Source organism: Amphiura filiformis, chromosome 9, assembly GCF_039555335.1.
Source record: "Amphiura filiformis chromosome 9, Afil_fr2py, whole genome shotgun sequence".
NCBI lineage: Eukaryota > Metazoa > Echinodermata > Ophiuroidea > Amphilepidida > Amphiuridae > Amphiura > Amphiura filiformis.
Window position 1 is genome coordinate 60,894,154 of NC_092636.1, and position 15,077 is coordinate 60,909,230.

At 36.5% G+C, this 15,077-nt stretch overlaps 1 protein-coding gene across 3 annotated transcripts in view; it reads right to left on the reverse strand.

The window, feature by feature from the left end:
- Nucleotides 1–15,077, reverse strand: part of LOC140161266 (uncharacterized) — a 260,421-nt gene continuing 245,344 nt past the window's right edge. For all 3 annotated transcript variants that reach the window (XM_072184733.1, XM_072184731.1, XM_072184732.1), the window contains exons 14-19: nucleotides 12,726–12,789; nucleotides 9,411–9,550; nucleotides 5,197–5,268; nucleotides 3,784–3,930; nucleotides 2,912–3,207; nucleotides 1–2,189 (exon numbers count right to left, since the gene is read on the reverse strand). In XM_072184733.1, coding sequence (XP_072040834.1) covers nucleotides 2,080–2,189; nucleotides 2,912–3,207; nucleotides 3,784–3,930; nucleotides 5,197–5,268; nucleotides 9,411–9,550; nucleotides 12,726–12,789 — 829 coding nt within the window. In that variant the 3' untranslated portion in view covers nucleotides 1–2,079. The remainder of the gene's footprint in view (nucleotides 2,190–2,911; nucleotides 3,208–3,783; nucleotides 3,931–5,196; nucleotides 5,269–9,410; nucleotides 9,551–12,725; nucleotides 12,790–15,077) is intronic.

Consider the following 15,077-nt stretch of genomic DNA (forward strand, 5'->3'; position numbering starts at 1 on the left):
ACTATGTATGGAGGACACCTGCATGTTTCTTATGAATATGTATTAAATACAATTACCATCTTATGAATATGTATTAGATACAATACCCATGTTATGAATATATGTATTAGATACAATACCCATGAAACAAGTCAAACAAACTGGACACCGATTTCCAGATTAAGACATGAGAATGTCTTATGAAATGAGCCAATCAGCTTTCACTCTCAGATTGTATGTTACCAATTTGGCGCAAAAAAATTGCCATTCTTAAGGATAATTTTTTTCATGTCTTTCCTAAAACTATTATGCACTTGTGCAATTATCTTCTGATAAGCCAGCTTCCCTTTTCAAACAAAAAGCAACATACAGGGTGTTACACACGTCACCTGGTATCAATAATTGGTTACACATAGGGTGATACATACGTCCCTTTACATACCAATAAATTGTAAGGCATGACAACAACAATAATGCTGGAATCAGAAGATATGCACTTTGAGTAATATTCAGATTGATAGGCCTCATCAATAACTCAATCTCCCTTATCCAGACCAAATCTCTGTCATCTGGTTGTGTGATATCACAGGAAAACATGTTTGAATGCTTGGACACCTAAATCTCAAGACATATATTGCATACAGTACTGAAATACCATTTGCTATTATCCTGAATTAGTATTCTTTTGTTGTCAAAAGTGCTATTTAATACAGAATTGTACACACATTTCGCTTATCCAGATGGCCCCTGGACACTACTGGTCATCTAACAGCATTTCTGATTGGTTGATAACTTGAAATGCTCATTTCAATTGCCAATTATGACTAGGCTTTAAAGTATTTGTGGTCAAACTTGTATTTGCAGATGATCTTATAAAAACCCTCCTTGATTGGTTCAAAATTGGACACAATATTCATTTTGGCCAATCGGCAGGTAGTTCTCATGGAGTTAATGGTCGGATAAGAGGTAATTGCAGTCAAGAGAGGATACAGAACAGTACAATTGTGCAAAATCAACTCATGTTTGCAAGAACAAATGTATGATTTTTACTGCACATTAAAATTCCATTCAAATCCCTTCCTGATACCTGAAGTGAACAAATACATTTTCCTCCATCTTCTCACTCAAAAAATGATATTTTGCAGAGCCAAATCACACTGTTACACACAAAAGCAATTTCATCTTAAATATTGTTACACTTGCTATGGAAGACCTCTAAAATACTTTCATCAGTTGCTTGTTTTGTTATCACAATAATCACAAATAATTACTTTCATTGTTTTGTTCTATAAATAAAATTGTTACTTAAGTTTAATAATAGTTGATGGAGGTTTGTATTTGCATCACTTTCACTTCTTGTTTACCTTGTGAAAAAATATCTTTTTCCCAAATATAAATACTTTTAAAATGAGGTGTTTAATCAAAATGTCCAAATATGGCATATTAATATAGACTTGTTATGACTGGTCTAATAATGGCGCCAAATCACTATGTCATAGACTTTGTGTTGCGATCACTTTGATCGTGGTTCAGGATAAAGCATTGTAATGCAGTTTACCTGGCAATGACGACATAAGACACAATACTTAATCCAAGATTTGACCAATAGAAGGACACAGTCATGTGCATTTGGTTAAAAAGATATTATGGCACATTAAATGATTGGAATTTTCTCTGGCAGTAACATCAAACTTGACATGAGCAACAAATATGCTTACATGAAACCTAAAACATTGTTAAAAAACTGATAAAAATAAGCATCTGTAAAATAATCAGATAGAATAGGACAGACTATATGACGATGAGATGGCATTCTCTCTGCGATGCTGTTGGTTGGCTTGGTCAATCTAAGACACTGAATACTGTTAAGATACAATCATTGGATGAACACACAAAACAATCAAGACGAGACGACATGAGCTGTACGGACTAGCGGCTCTTTTCCTCGGTCCTAAATGTTGATGATATCAATCTATTGAGCGCAGGGCAGACTTGTATGGCTTCGGTAGTATTTTAAATTTTCTACATTTTTTAGAAGACAAGTATATTTGAATTTTACACATTTCCGGCACGTTATTATGGTAGCGTTTGTCAAGTCAGTCATGATTTCTTTAATCTATGAAGGCCATTACGAGCGTAGCGTACCAGTTCTAGAGTACTGCTGTGAAGTGTTAGAGGGCCGCATTGTTGGTCCAATTCCTGGAAGAACTCTGTCAAAGAGAAAAAGTAGAAAGAAATTGCAAGTCTAAATAACAACGTAACTGATTTTTGTACAAATTGGACAGGTTGGGATTAAAAACTAGCAACACTATTTTGTCAGAATGGTGAGATAAATGATTACTTGCTGGCCACGTATGCCACCAGTCCCAGATTATAGAACTTTCACCATCAAAATATCCATTCTTGCCTATTATAGCATATTCCACCATACATCCCATCCAAAAACAGTGATGCCCCGTGAGGAGAGCGGTCACTAAGATGTGCTGCATTTTATGGAAGGGCATAGCTGGGGAGAATTGTTTATCAAAAGGGACTGCAAAGCAGTCTAGACTTTTGGATGACAACCACCTTCTCAAGAGAAGATGAGGGTAGGTTTAGGGCTATGATTAATGCTGGTTTCATACTTTACAGTCGTTTGACGATGATTTTGCTCCACTACGCAGTCGCACCAGAACACTAACGGTGACCAGTGGCAAGCTGGGAGTTGAATTCAAGTCAGCTTGGGAGCGGCACCACTCTGACCTATGAGAACAGGAAAGTTTTTGGCGGTGCTGAGCAGTAACATTGGCTTCATAGTTATGCCACTGCTGCTCAGCAGCTTGCCGCTCTGCAGCGTGCCGTTCCGCTAGCAGAATGCAGAAAAGTACAAGCGGGATTATTATATATGGTTGGTAGTAGTGACTACCATTCATAAGTCTCTGCAATCACTTACCAGGGTGTTCTTGAGCCATTAACTCGCTTTGTTCCCAAAAGTCTAATCCATAGAGACTGTAATTTGAAAAGACAAGAAACCTGGACATCATATCCATGATTCTCTGTGGTAGTGTGATGGCAGCCGGTGATGACATGGGTCCAGCCACGCCATTGGTCAGTTTGTTCTGGGAGAGATTCTGACTGGAGGACAGATCGCTGCAATTGTTGCTACCTTGTGAGCCCAGGCTGCCCACTGATCCCACGCTGCCTGCAGGGGACGGCGTTGGCGACATGGGGGAAGGAGTACCCGTGTATCTGCAAAGGGAGAAATGAAATGAAGTTTAATAACTACAATTTAAGTGCTAATCAAGTTTTAAGGTTACAGGTACTTCTGATGTGTTAGTGTGTGACATGGCCAGATTGACAGCCTCATTCCCCTCTTTTATCCTATAAAAGAGATTTTGGCACCAGAAGAAACCTTGTACTTTCTCATAGTACCAGTGAAATTTTAGGCCTGAAATGTGTTATATTTAGATGATGTGAATGGAAAAGTTCACCACCCATACTGTTCTATTGGTATGGGCCATTGTGAAACATGTTTTTTTTGCTTTTACAATCAAAACTGCTCATGCAATTTACCTCAAAACTTGTGAATCAAGATTATTTTGGTACAGGACTCAATGTGAGGTACAAACCACAATATGAAAAATCTGACCATCTAACTTTATATGACCAAGATGTGTTATCATGACAGTTTTTTTTAATGAAATCTATACTTAACACTACTAAACAATGACCCAACAAGAATGGCCAAACAATCTGGAAATTCTCTCCACACACAAAATCTGAGCTCTCCCTGTGCAATCTCTATGATTGTAACTTTGTACTCACTTTGTAGAATTCCATGGTGACGGTGCCTGGGCACCTTGACATTTGTTCTGACTCTTGAAGTGTTCACCCAGGGCTCGTGACATCTTCATGGCAGTTGGTTTCTTAAGCTTGAACATCCGTGTGTACAGGAGAGCCTGACACCGATGACTGTGGAGAGGAAATATGCCATGTTAAACAACTACGCAATATGCCATATACAGATAAGAATGATGCTATCAATGAAACCTAGCAATAAGAATATTCTATATTTGAGCTTGTGAAAACCTGGACTTGAATTGAAGGATAGTTCACACTAGGAAAGACAAATGCATATTTGTTGGCTCAATCACAGTACACATTAACAAGATAGTAGCTCTTTACAACTAGATGAACAGCCTGCATGCACTGTTCACTTGATAATGCATATGAGAGAGTTAACATAGGTTAATGTAACCAAAGTCATGGTCTTCTGAGACCTAGCTGACAAAGGAAGGGTCTGACCTTATACTGGGTCATGCACAGGTACTTCAAACTGATGAAATAATAATCAAATTTATAAAGGGTTAAAGGTTCTGTATAAAACAAGATAGGGGATGTATGAATTTGTAAGATGTACTTTGGCTAAATAAAATCATCATTCAGTTTCTCTTATGATTACTATAAAAATTCAACATGAATGTGGTATGATATGTTAAAGGCTGGTTTCCATGGAATTAAAATTCAATACCGGTATTGCAAGGGTAATTTAACACATCATATCTGATAGTAAATCCATAATCAATATCCTGCACCCATCGTTAAGAAAACATTAAAGCTTTTTATATAGTAACATATAAGAGCTCTGTCAAAATCTGATATTGAATTCTCATTAAAACTGTATGCATCCTACATCCTTTGCTGTACATGGAAGAGTCCAGTATAGAATGCATTATACAGAATGCAATATGCAGTTTACATGCACTAGGGGCAAACTGTTAACAAAACATTGAACCATGTTCAGGCAGGGATCCCTGGTTCAGGATACATTATAGATGAGGTGACCGCAATGTTTATAAACTAAATCAGAGCACTTCTTGGCTGGAGGCCTAGCCCAGAGTAAATGCATGTTGCATGTTAATAAATAATAGAAGCAATGATGGAGTAGAATTACTAGTTACTTCAGGGTAGATTATAGATGAGGTGACCACAACGTTTATTATTAGCAACTGGTCTATTGGAGAATAGCAAATGATCACTGCTCTGTTCAATAGCATTACAATTGCTCTTTACCTGAGTTGAGTGAGTTTTTAATGCACAGGCCCTCAACCAAACACGATGCATACGCATGCTACTGAGCAAAGAACAATGACAACTGCCAGCCAACTGTTTGATCTCTCACATCACCTCATCTATACCAGATGTAAATAACAGAAATACTGTAAAATCCACACTCACCATAATACTGCCAATTTTTTGTCGGTGTTATAGGTTGCATCTTGATGTGTTCCCTTGAATTTCAATATAAATCTGTCAATAAAAACGTTGGAAAAGAGATACAATTGGTTAATAAAATCATCATGGAGAAGAATTGTTGGCAACATAGCCAGCCAAGTTTTACAAATAGTTTAAGAATCATGTTCTATGTACATCAAACTGTGGTGCTCCCCAGATCATGTCTACAGAAATTTTCTATAAAAAATATGTGTTCTAATTTCTTGAAAATTGCAGCTCTATTTGAAAACAGACAGGTGCTTAACAAGAGTGAAATGAGTCGAAAGAACAGTACAAGAAGTAAAAAAAAAAAAAAAAAACTAAAACAGATTCTACATTTAAAGTATTGACTTTTTTTTAATAGTGGTGACATCACTTCTTGACTTATTGCTATCAAATGTCTCAGAAGACATTTCGGGCATAAACACATGTGGCTTGATTAAGGATTACTAAGTAGTGGAGGTTAACACACTAGTTCCTAATGTGTTCTTACAAACAACACCTGATTTGATGAGACAACTCATAATACCAGGGCAGCAATATTCCAAGAACAGTTAAATGAACCCTAGTTCTATATCACAGATTCCTGGGAAATGTATTGATCTGGGAGTGTGTAAGCATCAATAGCACATGTTAGCTCTGCATATAGGAATATGACCTGCTGATAAAAGGGCAGGGGAAGCTCTTTCCTGTTGAGAGTGTCTAGCAACTATAGCCCAAATTGTCATGATAGTTTAAAGGGTTGTATCTGCGTAAAACATAATAGCTGCTATATAAGCATATCTCTAGCACAAGTTGCAAGTGCATTATTAAAAGGGCATTTTGAGATCTACAACCGCATCCCCCCACTTCAACCAAATAAGTTGAGCTATTTATACCACAAGAAACCGTTGACTACATGATGTATACATAATGTATGCATACATAACATTTCTTGCAGATTCGGTTATTGCCAAAGAAATTCTCCTGTTTGTCTCTGTCTGTCGACAGACAGTAATTACAACACAGTGGCCTATTTAGCGGTATAATACATGTAATTATGCATAGCTTGCAAACCCAAATGTGGCATCAACTGTAATATTTGAAAGAAGGTTTTGTCGTTGATATATATTGATCCGTACTGAAAAAAGATGTTGAAGTCACAAAATGTCGATTTACCAAAGCACTTACAACCATGTTGCATTCAACTAACTTAGTCTGTTTCTGTTGTGTTTCTGACAAAGATTTTGATGCCTACTTTTTTGCTTAATATGTCATTTTGTGACTTGCCATCAAATAGCTTCAATGAGACAGAACCAAGGAGTAACACCACTGCTATGTTTTTGTGTCACTCATGGATGACAAAATAGTGTACCTTATTATTTCGCCATGTGCCTTATTGCTACGCGGACATACATTTGTGACGCAAGCTTTATGTAAAGATGCAAATTATCGTCCGATTACATGCTTTGACAACAAATGCTGGAGGTACACTGTTTTACCCTCTATGCATGATACTCCAAGATGGTGGATTTGCAATAGAGGGCAATTATCAGTGAGTACATTCCTGTAATATCTGAAGGCAGCTATGGCATTTCTGTAAATCTCTGTCTTACTCATCAGATACAATGTCCATTACAAGTCAAACCACTTATGGAAACTAACCAAAAAACAAGTGAACATACAAACACATATAACTGAAACAGAATACTAATGGCTAATATAGAAGCACTTGATAGATGAGTGAACCATGCACGTATTGGCTTGCTTCATTTGAGCTGGACTGACTAGTTAGCTCCCTGGGGAGCTACTCAAGTTTAGTTTGGGTAAGGATGGGCCTTGTAGAATCTGAAATTGGACCTCATATTTTATACAAATTTTCCAAGAAAATTTCACTCATTTTTACACCTGAAGCCCAATTTGGCCAAATTTAACACAATTTCAAGAAACTTTTACAAAATGTCAATTATTATTTTTTTAAAATTTGGATTCCAGTAAGGTGAGAATTGCTTTTTTTTTTTTAATGTGAAAAAATTACCTATTTTTATACCAAAATTATCATACCAAAGTACCTAAAATGAGATCCATATCTGCAGCACGTTATTGTATGGTCATTTGTACTGGGTAACCCCCACTGGGAGTTAGCTGTCGGACAAGCCGGCTGGCCTCTATGCATTACTAGAGCATTCATCTGTAATACATATGACAAGTCACACATACCTGGCCTATTTAATACAGCATGGTTGCTGGAAGGACATTATAAACCATACCAATCATTCATTAAATTACATTGCTAACACGGTGACTGACCGTATCCTATGATAAACTCACAGAGACAACATCATCCACGCTTTGCGCAAGGTTCTATATGGCTAAAAAAGTTTTGTTTCCTGTACATTATGCGCATTTTGTTAGTGGGGGCGATTTTGCCATATTTCTGCTTTTTTTATTAAGATAGCTAGCAAACAATTATGTTGCAATCAAAAAATTATAACAGTTTTTTGCTGAAGATTCTTTTTCATACATGTTTACAAGCAATATGAAATCACTAAAATATGAAAATCAATTTATCATTTCTCTAAAACCATCAATTTTCACATCTAACCTACTCTACACTGATTTGACAAGCCATTGAGGCATATGTACAATTGTACATCCTGACTCTAAAAATAAAATATTTAAAACAAAATGCAGGCCCCAGGCACAGGCCACCAACAGGAAACAAACTTTTATTTTTGCTTAACCTAACACTCTCAATTTACAATGGCAGCATTCAACAACCTTCACAGCCCAAAACTAAAGCAAAGTTCTGGAGTATGAGTTTATGTATCCAACATATACAAAGGTCATTATTACGAGTGAACAAACATATTGAGGTTAAAGAACTGTGTACTTACAGTGAGATTGTTTGAGACCCTAGAGTAAGTATGTGAGTATAGTATTATGTACTCTGGGATAGAGTTATCATATCTGTCTATCTCAGATACTCTCCACATTATATAAATTGAAACATCATAATTATCATACCTCACCAGTTCTTTCATGTTTTAACTTGCCCATACGCACCACTCTGGCATAAAACACAATTTGTTTACATACGCATGCACGAAGCTGCACAAATACACAAATTATAGGGTGCAATCAATATTCGCGTCTGGTGAAGGGGAAAGGGAGCAGTTGGGGGGGGGGAGAATTTTCTTTTTACCATAACAATTTTGAAATGATTGGGATTGGATTAAGTTGTTACACACTAGAATGTCAAACATCCTCATCTGTCATTACACGGTTCTTTAGCCTCAATATAATTATACATTCATAGAATGACCTTTCAACAGTGTGCCACTGGAATTGAGACCAATGGGCTATTCCAGCTGAAATCCATACACCCCCTATGAAAGACATGACATGACATTATACAAAGGGGGTGTACACTTTAAATGGAGTCACACTCAATGTATTGACAATTAAGCTTGTCATGTCTTCTTGGGGTGTATGTATTTCAGCTGGAATATGCCAATATGGGTCATACCTGTAGTATCAGCATGATATTGGAGAATTCTGCATACTAAATAACCATCAACTTTCACACCATATGTTGAATCACTAATTTAGACTTCAACCTTATTGCAACACATTCATTTCCACCATGTTATAAACCCACAGTGTTTCTACACTTCAACCTCAAATCTCAATTCACAGGGATGCTGTTTGTTTCTCACTTAACTCACTCATTAAAATTCATAGGGTACAACTGACCTAGCTAAACAAACAGAAAAACCCTTCCTGAGGGATATATAACAAGGCACCAGGCTCAACCTAAGACAGGTGGTTCATGTCTATCTATTTATACACTTCATTTATTATAATGGATACTGAGTAATAATCTGTTAGTGTAACACACAGTATGCATACCCGCATATAAACCTTAATATTGTCATCTCAACATATGTTTCGTCTGCTCGCAGAATTACCGACCTAGCCCATTGCTACTAGGAAATGATCAAGTGTATTAAATCCGCAAGTAAATAATTCACTGAATACACTATCCATCCCCATAAAAAATCTATCCATCACAAATAATGCTGTACAATCAATGTTAAAAATAACACTATAGGACTGATGCATTAGTAATAGTAGGGGTGTGCGAGTCGGGGAAAGCGTGGCTAGCTAAAATGGTATGACGTCAAAGCAGGACTTACTTGATGATTTCACAGGTTTCGTTGTACATGGTTACTGCTTTCTCGCCGGGTATGTGAGGGTCATTCTCCATGGTGTGCCCACAGAGTATGAAGGACAACACTGCGTCAAAGTACGTCAGAGCCTTTACGTTCTTATCAGCCTGTGGGGAGAACACAAGAAATAAACCACAAATGACGATGATAAGATGTAATACAAATGGACAGCATGTAAGAGATGAGGTGTCGTCAAGGTGATGTTTTGGGTAGAAATTAGTGCCCACTCATTGTACAGCTGTGTGACTGTGTCAGAAAATAGAGGATTTATTTTGAACAACATTTGGTACATTTGTTGAAAATATTATTCTCTATGAATAAATTTAGGTAGATTTTAAATATTAGATACTAATCTTGTTTCTCTCTCCTTTTTATTTTTTGTTTCATTTTGAGGAATTTAAAGGCAGTAACTTTAAATTTGAAATGACTCAAACACAATTCGCAGAAATATTGACAACCTATGTTTACCAAACTCTTAGGCTGATTAACCAGGAAGCACAAATAGTCTGAAAATACCTGAATCAATATCATAAAACTTGACAAAAACCTTCAACTGAACTAATTATGCTAAACCTATTGTGATTAAACTCGTTGTGATTGATGAGAATTAATTCCGCTTTAACATCTGTATCGGTACATCCATTTCATAATACCTACTCTCATCTATCTTATGCTAATGATGATACCATCACAAGCGAGCAGACACAAGCTGTCTTTTTTCTACAACATTCCACCAGCAAATAAAATCCAGAAATTTTATGAATATCACCATTACAAAATTGGAAACAGATTTTATTTTAAAAATATTTCAGGGGAAATTTGGTTTATGACAATAAGGGCATAAATTGTTGCATTCATAAATGATTTAAAAGGCATTCAACCAAAACACATTTTTTCTCTTCTTTTAACAAGGTTGCCAAAACCACGTTTTTGTAGCCCAATTGGGTGGCTGATGAAGATATCCCCCACAACTTATTTCCTGTCCCATAGAAACCAATGGTTTATAAAAACAAATTGGGTGACTTATCAACACTGGTACCCGTGACTTTTGGCAGTTTCATACTAACTGATGGTTCAGAAATAAATTGGGAGAGTTTTTGATGATATGACCTGCATTTCAGGCTTTTAATTTTGTGCAACTCTGTCTTTCAATAGCTAGTAATAAAGTAATTATCTAGTCATGTGCCATGTTAAACTAATTAGGCACACTGGTGGTATTGTTAACGCTGGATGGCTGGATGCACGCTGCAACATCCTCATCTTTCACGACAAGGTTCTTTAACCCCTGTATACTTGTACAATCATACAATGACCTTTGGGTATGTTGAGGACTAAAACTCATACTTCGCAATGACAGGTCAAATTTTGAACTATGATTGTTCAATGGAAGTTAATGAACTATGGCAATGAGAATGAGATAATTGCAGCTCACAGTATCACCATGGCCACTTTGGATATCGATTCACACTGCCGTAAATTGATTTGGATGCGGGAAATCTTGCACTTTTTAGCTCGGCTGGATACTACGGTTAGCCTGGTTCTTTGTTTTAATGCAGTATTATGCAGATGGTTGCTAATAATGAAATTCAATATGATTAATAGATGGGCTGGCTTCATGGTTATGGAAACCAAATCTTTCGATACAATATCCGACGAGGGAATATTTTGAAAAGGCAAGAGAGAGTTACAATTAGAGTGACTCTATAATTTATTCCCTGAATTCGGATATTAATTCACCAATACAAAATACGGAGATCTGATATTAGTGAACGGAACATTGCCATTGATTTGCTTGGAAAAAATTCAAGACAAAATATGACTTTTCATGACTGAGAAGTTACAGCAGAGCAGCATGTCAACTTTGTCATCATCATTTTGACCCAAATGTACAGGAAATCATTCAGACAGTTTGTACTAATATTTTTTCTCACTTTATGAAAAACTATACAAAAATTGAATAGTATTGCTTTAAACATCTATCACAATTCACAAACAAATATCTAATGCTTGTAATAGGCTTTCACTTTGGTATGCTTAAATGAATGTATTGTGCAACTCAACAAATACCCAAACGATTGTATTGTATCCCACACACATACAAATTCATGTATGATTACAAATTACCAACTACAATAGAGTAGGAGGACGATATATTAACTTGCTAACAAGCCTTTTATTCCATAGAATCCATGCACAAACCGCTGCAAAACACTATTTTTCACAGAAATTAATTTTCACATAATGGACGTCATTCATATCATAGTGAAAACAATGTTTGTGAATTTAATTTATCCGCTGTTGTACAATAATTATTGTAAAAACATAATTATGTGGTAAATTGATTGTACAATTTGGAACCTAATATGATTATGAAAATAAACTGCGCACAAAAATCAGCTTGTTTTCACTACAGTGCTTAGTTGTATCAGGTGTCAGTAATTAATTCTACTATTTCCTTTCATGGTCTATCCTAACTCAAGGTTATGTAAATGTAACATTACCGCACCGATTTTCCACTATTCAAATAGGAAAAGTCAATGGACCCTTTCAATCCCGGGCTTTCAATGGAACCTTAAAGGTACAACAAACCAATTGATGCTTTATGTGGCGTGTTTTAGAATTCGCTTTCAGAAGATACAAAAGACCCACATCAAGAACCATAATTTTACTACAGAATTAGGCGATAAATGTTAATCAAAATGGACCATTTCTACTCAAATTCATTTTGTCACAAGTTGTACTAAAAACAGAAGTGTTCAAATTATTTTTATTTTGTTTTCATTTTCATATAAAAAAGTTAGCACTAGTTCCAGGCTCTGTTGCTTTATAGTATACTTTCCAGAGAAGCCTATGTCAGTCTATCCCTTTGGCCTGACGTTACTAAATCCATGAGAGCCACAGACTGCGGTTATGTAAGTAAGCATACCTCAAAAATGGTAGGTTTCATTTCCAAAATGGTATCCTTTGGTCTCATTGGATTGGATCGTGTCACAATTAGTATAATCTGATACCTTGTATTTGCATCATAACACTCCTATATACTATTTCTTTGATCAAAATCTCACATCAACATTGATGAACCATTGAATCTCACAAGTGCCCACCCGTCATTAATCAGTCAATTTATCTGACTCTAAGGAGGTAGTCAAGAAACACTAGTGATAGTTAAGAGGAGATAATATCATCAAATGAGCCTGAAAATTGTGTTTGATGGTAATAGTGCTATTGACGACGATAAGCACTTCTTACACACATCTGTTGCCATGGCAACCATCAACTCACCTGTGCATCAGCCAGTCTTTTCAATTTCTTTCCTTCATTTAGATAATCGTCTGCCGTTAATTGCCTGAAAAAGAATACAAAAAAGATACAGGGATTAATCAAAATACATTGCAAAGAAGGAGGCACCCTGTATTTCAGTTAAATAGTAGGTTAGTAGTTCTCTTCTCCAATATAGGCTTATCTACTTTTGCTCCGGAAGTATCAAATTGAAGCACACTTTATCATATTGCATTTAAATTTTAACAAGATAATTCTATATCATTTTGTTCCACAGTTTTGCATTCATTCTTTGTTTCTCCCGTCATTGGAAAAATGGTGTAACAATACCAGCAAACTCAACTATTTTGCTAAAATTAAAAACTCCGCAAATATCTCCAAATTCATACTGTATCTACCTGGCAGTACCAGAACAAACAAAAGACCACATGGGGATGGCTGCAAACAATGGTCACATTTTTGGCCATTTGTGGGCAAGTTTTGGTATTTTGGTATTTTAAAATGGAAAATAGCCTAATGAATTTGGGGAAAATGGCAATGTGTTAAATTTGGTCGAAAATGTGTAATTTTAGTACTTCAATGGTCCAAAAGGGTCCAAATATCTTGGAAAATTGGTATATTGATGGGTCCACACTTTTAGATTCTCAGCTGCACCTCCCTACTCAAACCAATATAAGTGTGCTGTAAGGTGTGCTGAGGCTGAGGTTTTTTCCCTTTTACCTCCCTCCCCAGGGTCTGTCTATCTGTTTGTGTATCACTTGTACTATCTGTCTACTCCATATCTGTGTCATCTATACAATTCTCCCATTCCCTTGGAAGTTTACTATCACTGACCCATATAGTATCAATACTCTGAAATCCACAGTATTGATACCACACCCAACACAAAAGCTTATTGAATAGCCTTACAACACATCAACAATAACAAGTTGAAATATACAATATTATCTGATTTATCAAAAGCAGGCCATCATAATAAAATAGTAAATAAAGTATCAAAGTGGTACACAGCAGCCTCCCAAGTGTCTGGCCTAGGTCTTTCAAACGGCCCAAGAGCAGTTGTAATTCCATTTCAACAAGACTTCATAGTAGCCTATACACAAACTATTGCACAGCAAAGTGGCTATAATGGTTGGTCCGCCAGGGCACCATTAGCACCTTTCACTCTGTCTCTGCTAAGTGATCAATCACTCTATGCTAAGCCATCGCTATCTGGGCTCCATCATTGCATTGTTCAAAGTCGTTTTCTCTCTCGCTTGTTACGCATCATGTTGTCACATCACGTAAAGGGAAAACAACTTAAACGAGTCAAGGTTTTTGTTTTGTAACAACGACAGGCAACCAAGGTCGCATACAAGATTTGAAAAGAAAAGGTAATGATAAAGCAGTAAGAAAATTTGCCTTTTTTACATGCCTTTATATTTTGCCTTCTCCTTTCCTTACTAATAATGCTTCCTCTTGACCCAAATTTGAAATATTTCTTTTGTATCCCTATTGACCTACACTCATATTACAGGAACATTGCATGCGTTTTTGCTGAAAGATTAGTATTCATATTCAATATAAGACCAAAATATTCAAATGATTGCCTCTCCACGGAATATGAATATCGCTGCCTTGTCAAAAATTATGACAATTTCAGAAATTCTTGCAACTTGAGCAAACAAAGCCATCAAATACACAAGAAATGACAGTATTTATTTGTGTTAACACCAGACATCCTCCCCAGTCAGCCAGACACTCCTACCTCCAGATTCTTCTCCTGTGTAGGTGTCCGGCTTAACCTTGTAATTGTCGGATACGACTAGGGGTCACCCTTGTGCTGTACCAGACAGCCGAAATACACATGTACTTTAAACACTATATTTTGGCATACAGAATTGTTTGAGATTTTCATGTTTTGCGAAATTTTGCAAGTTGTTTAATTGGTGTAGTTGGAATCTGCATGAAGTTTAACATAACTCTATTTTTCTATCCATATATGTACCTTTGAATTTCGTTATTCATTCGCGAAAATAAAACTCACAAAAAATAAGAGGTACACAGTATGTGTTACCAAGTGCAATGGCACTACTTCCCCTGCCAGTCAGACTGGCTGGCTCTGGTGGGACATCATCGTACATGTAGCTACTGTCACGGTAGTCATAGCCCCTCTACCTATGTTAGGTTGACAACATACAACAGAGACAGCTGAATAAATTATTCAACATCTTTTTTGGTCCCGCACTAAACATGGTATGTTAATTTCAAACAAGTATGTGCTCAGAATACAAATGTGGGATTCTAAGATTCTCTCCAGTAAATCCTCTTTTTCACCGCGGCACTGATGGAATTCATGTTTGAATTACAAGTCCA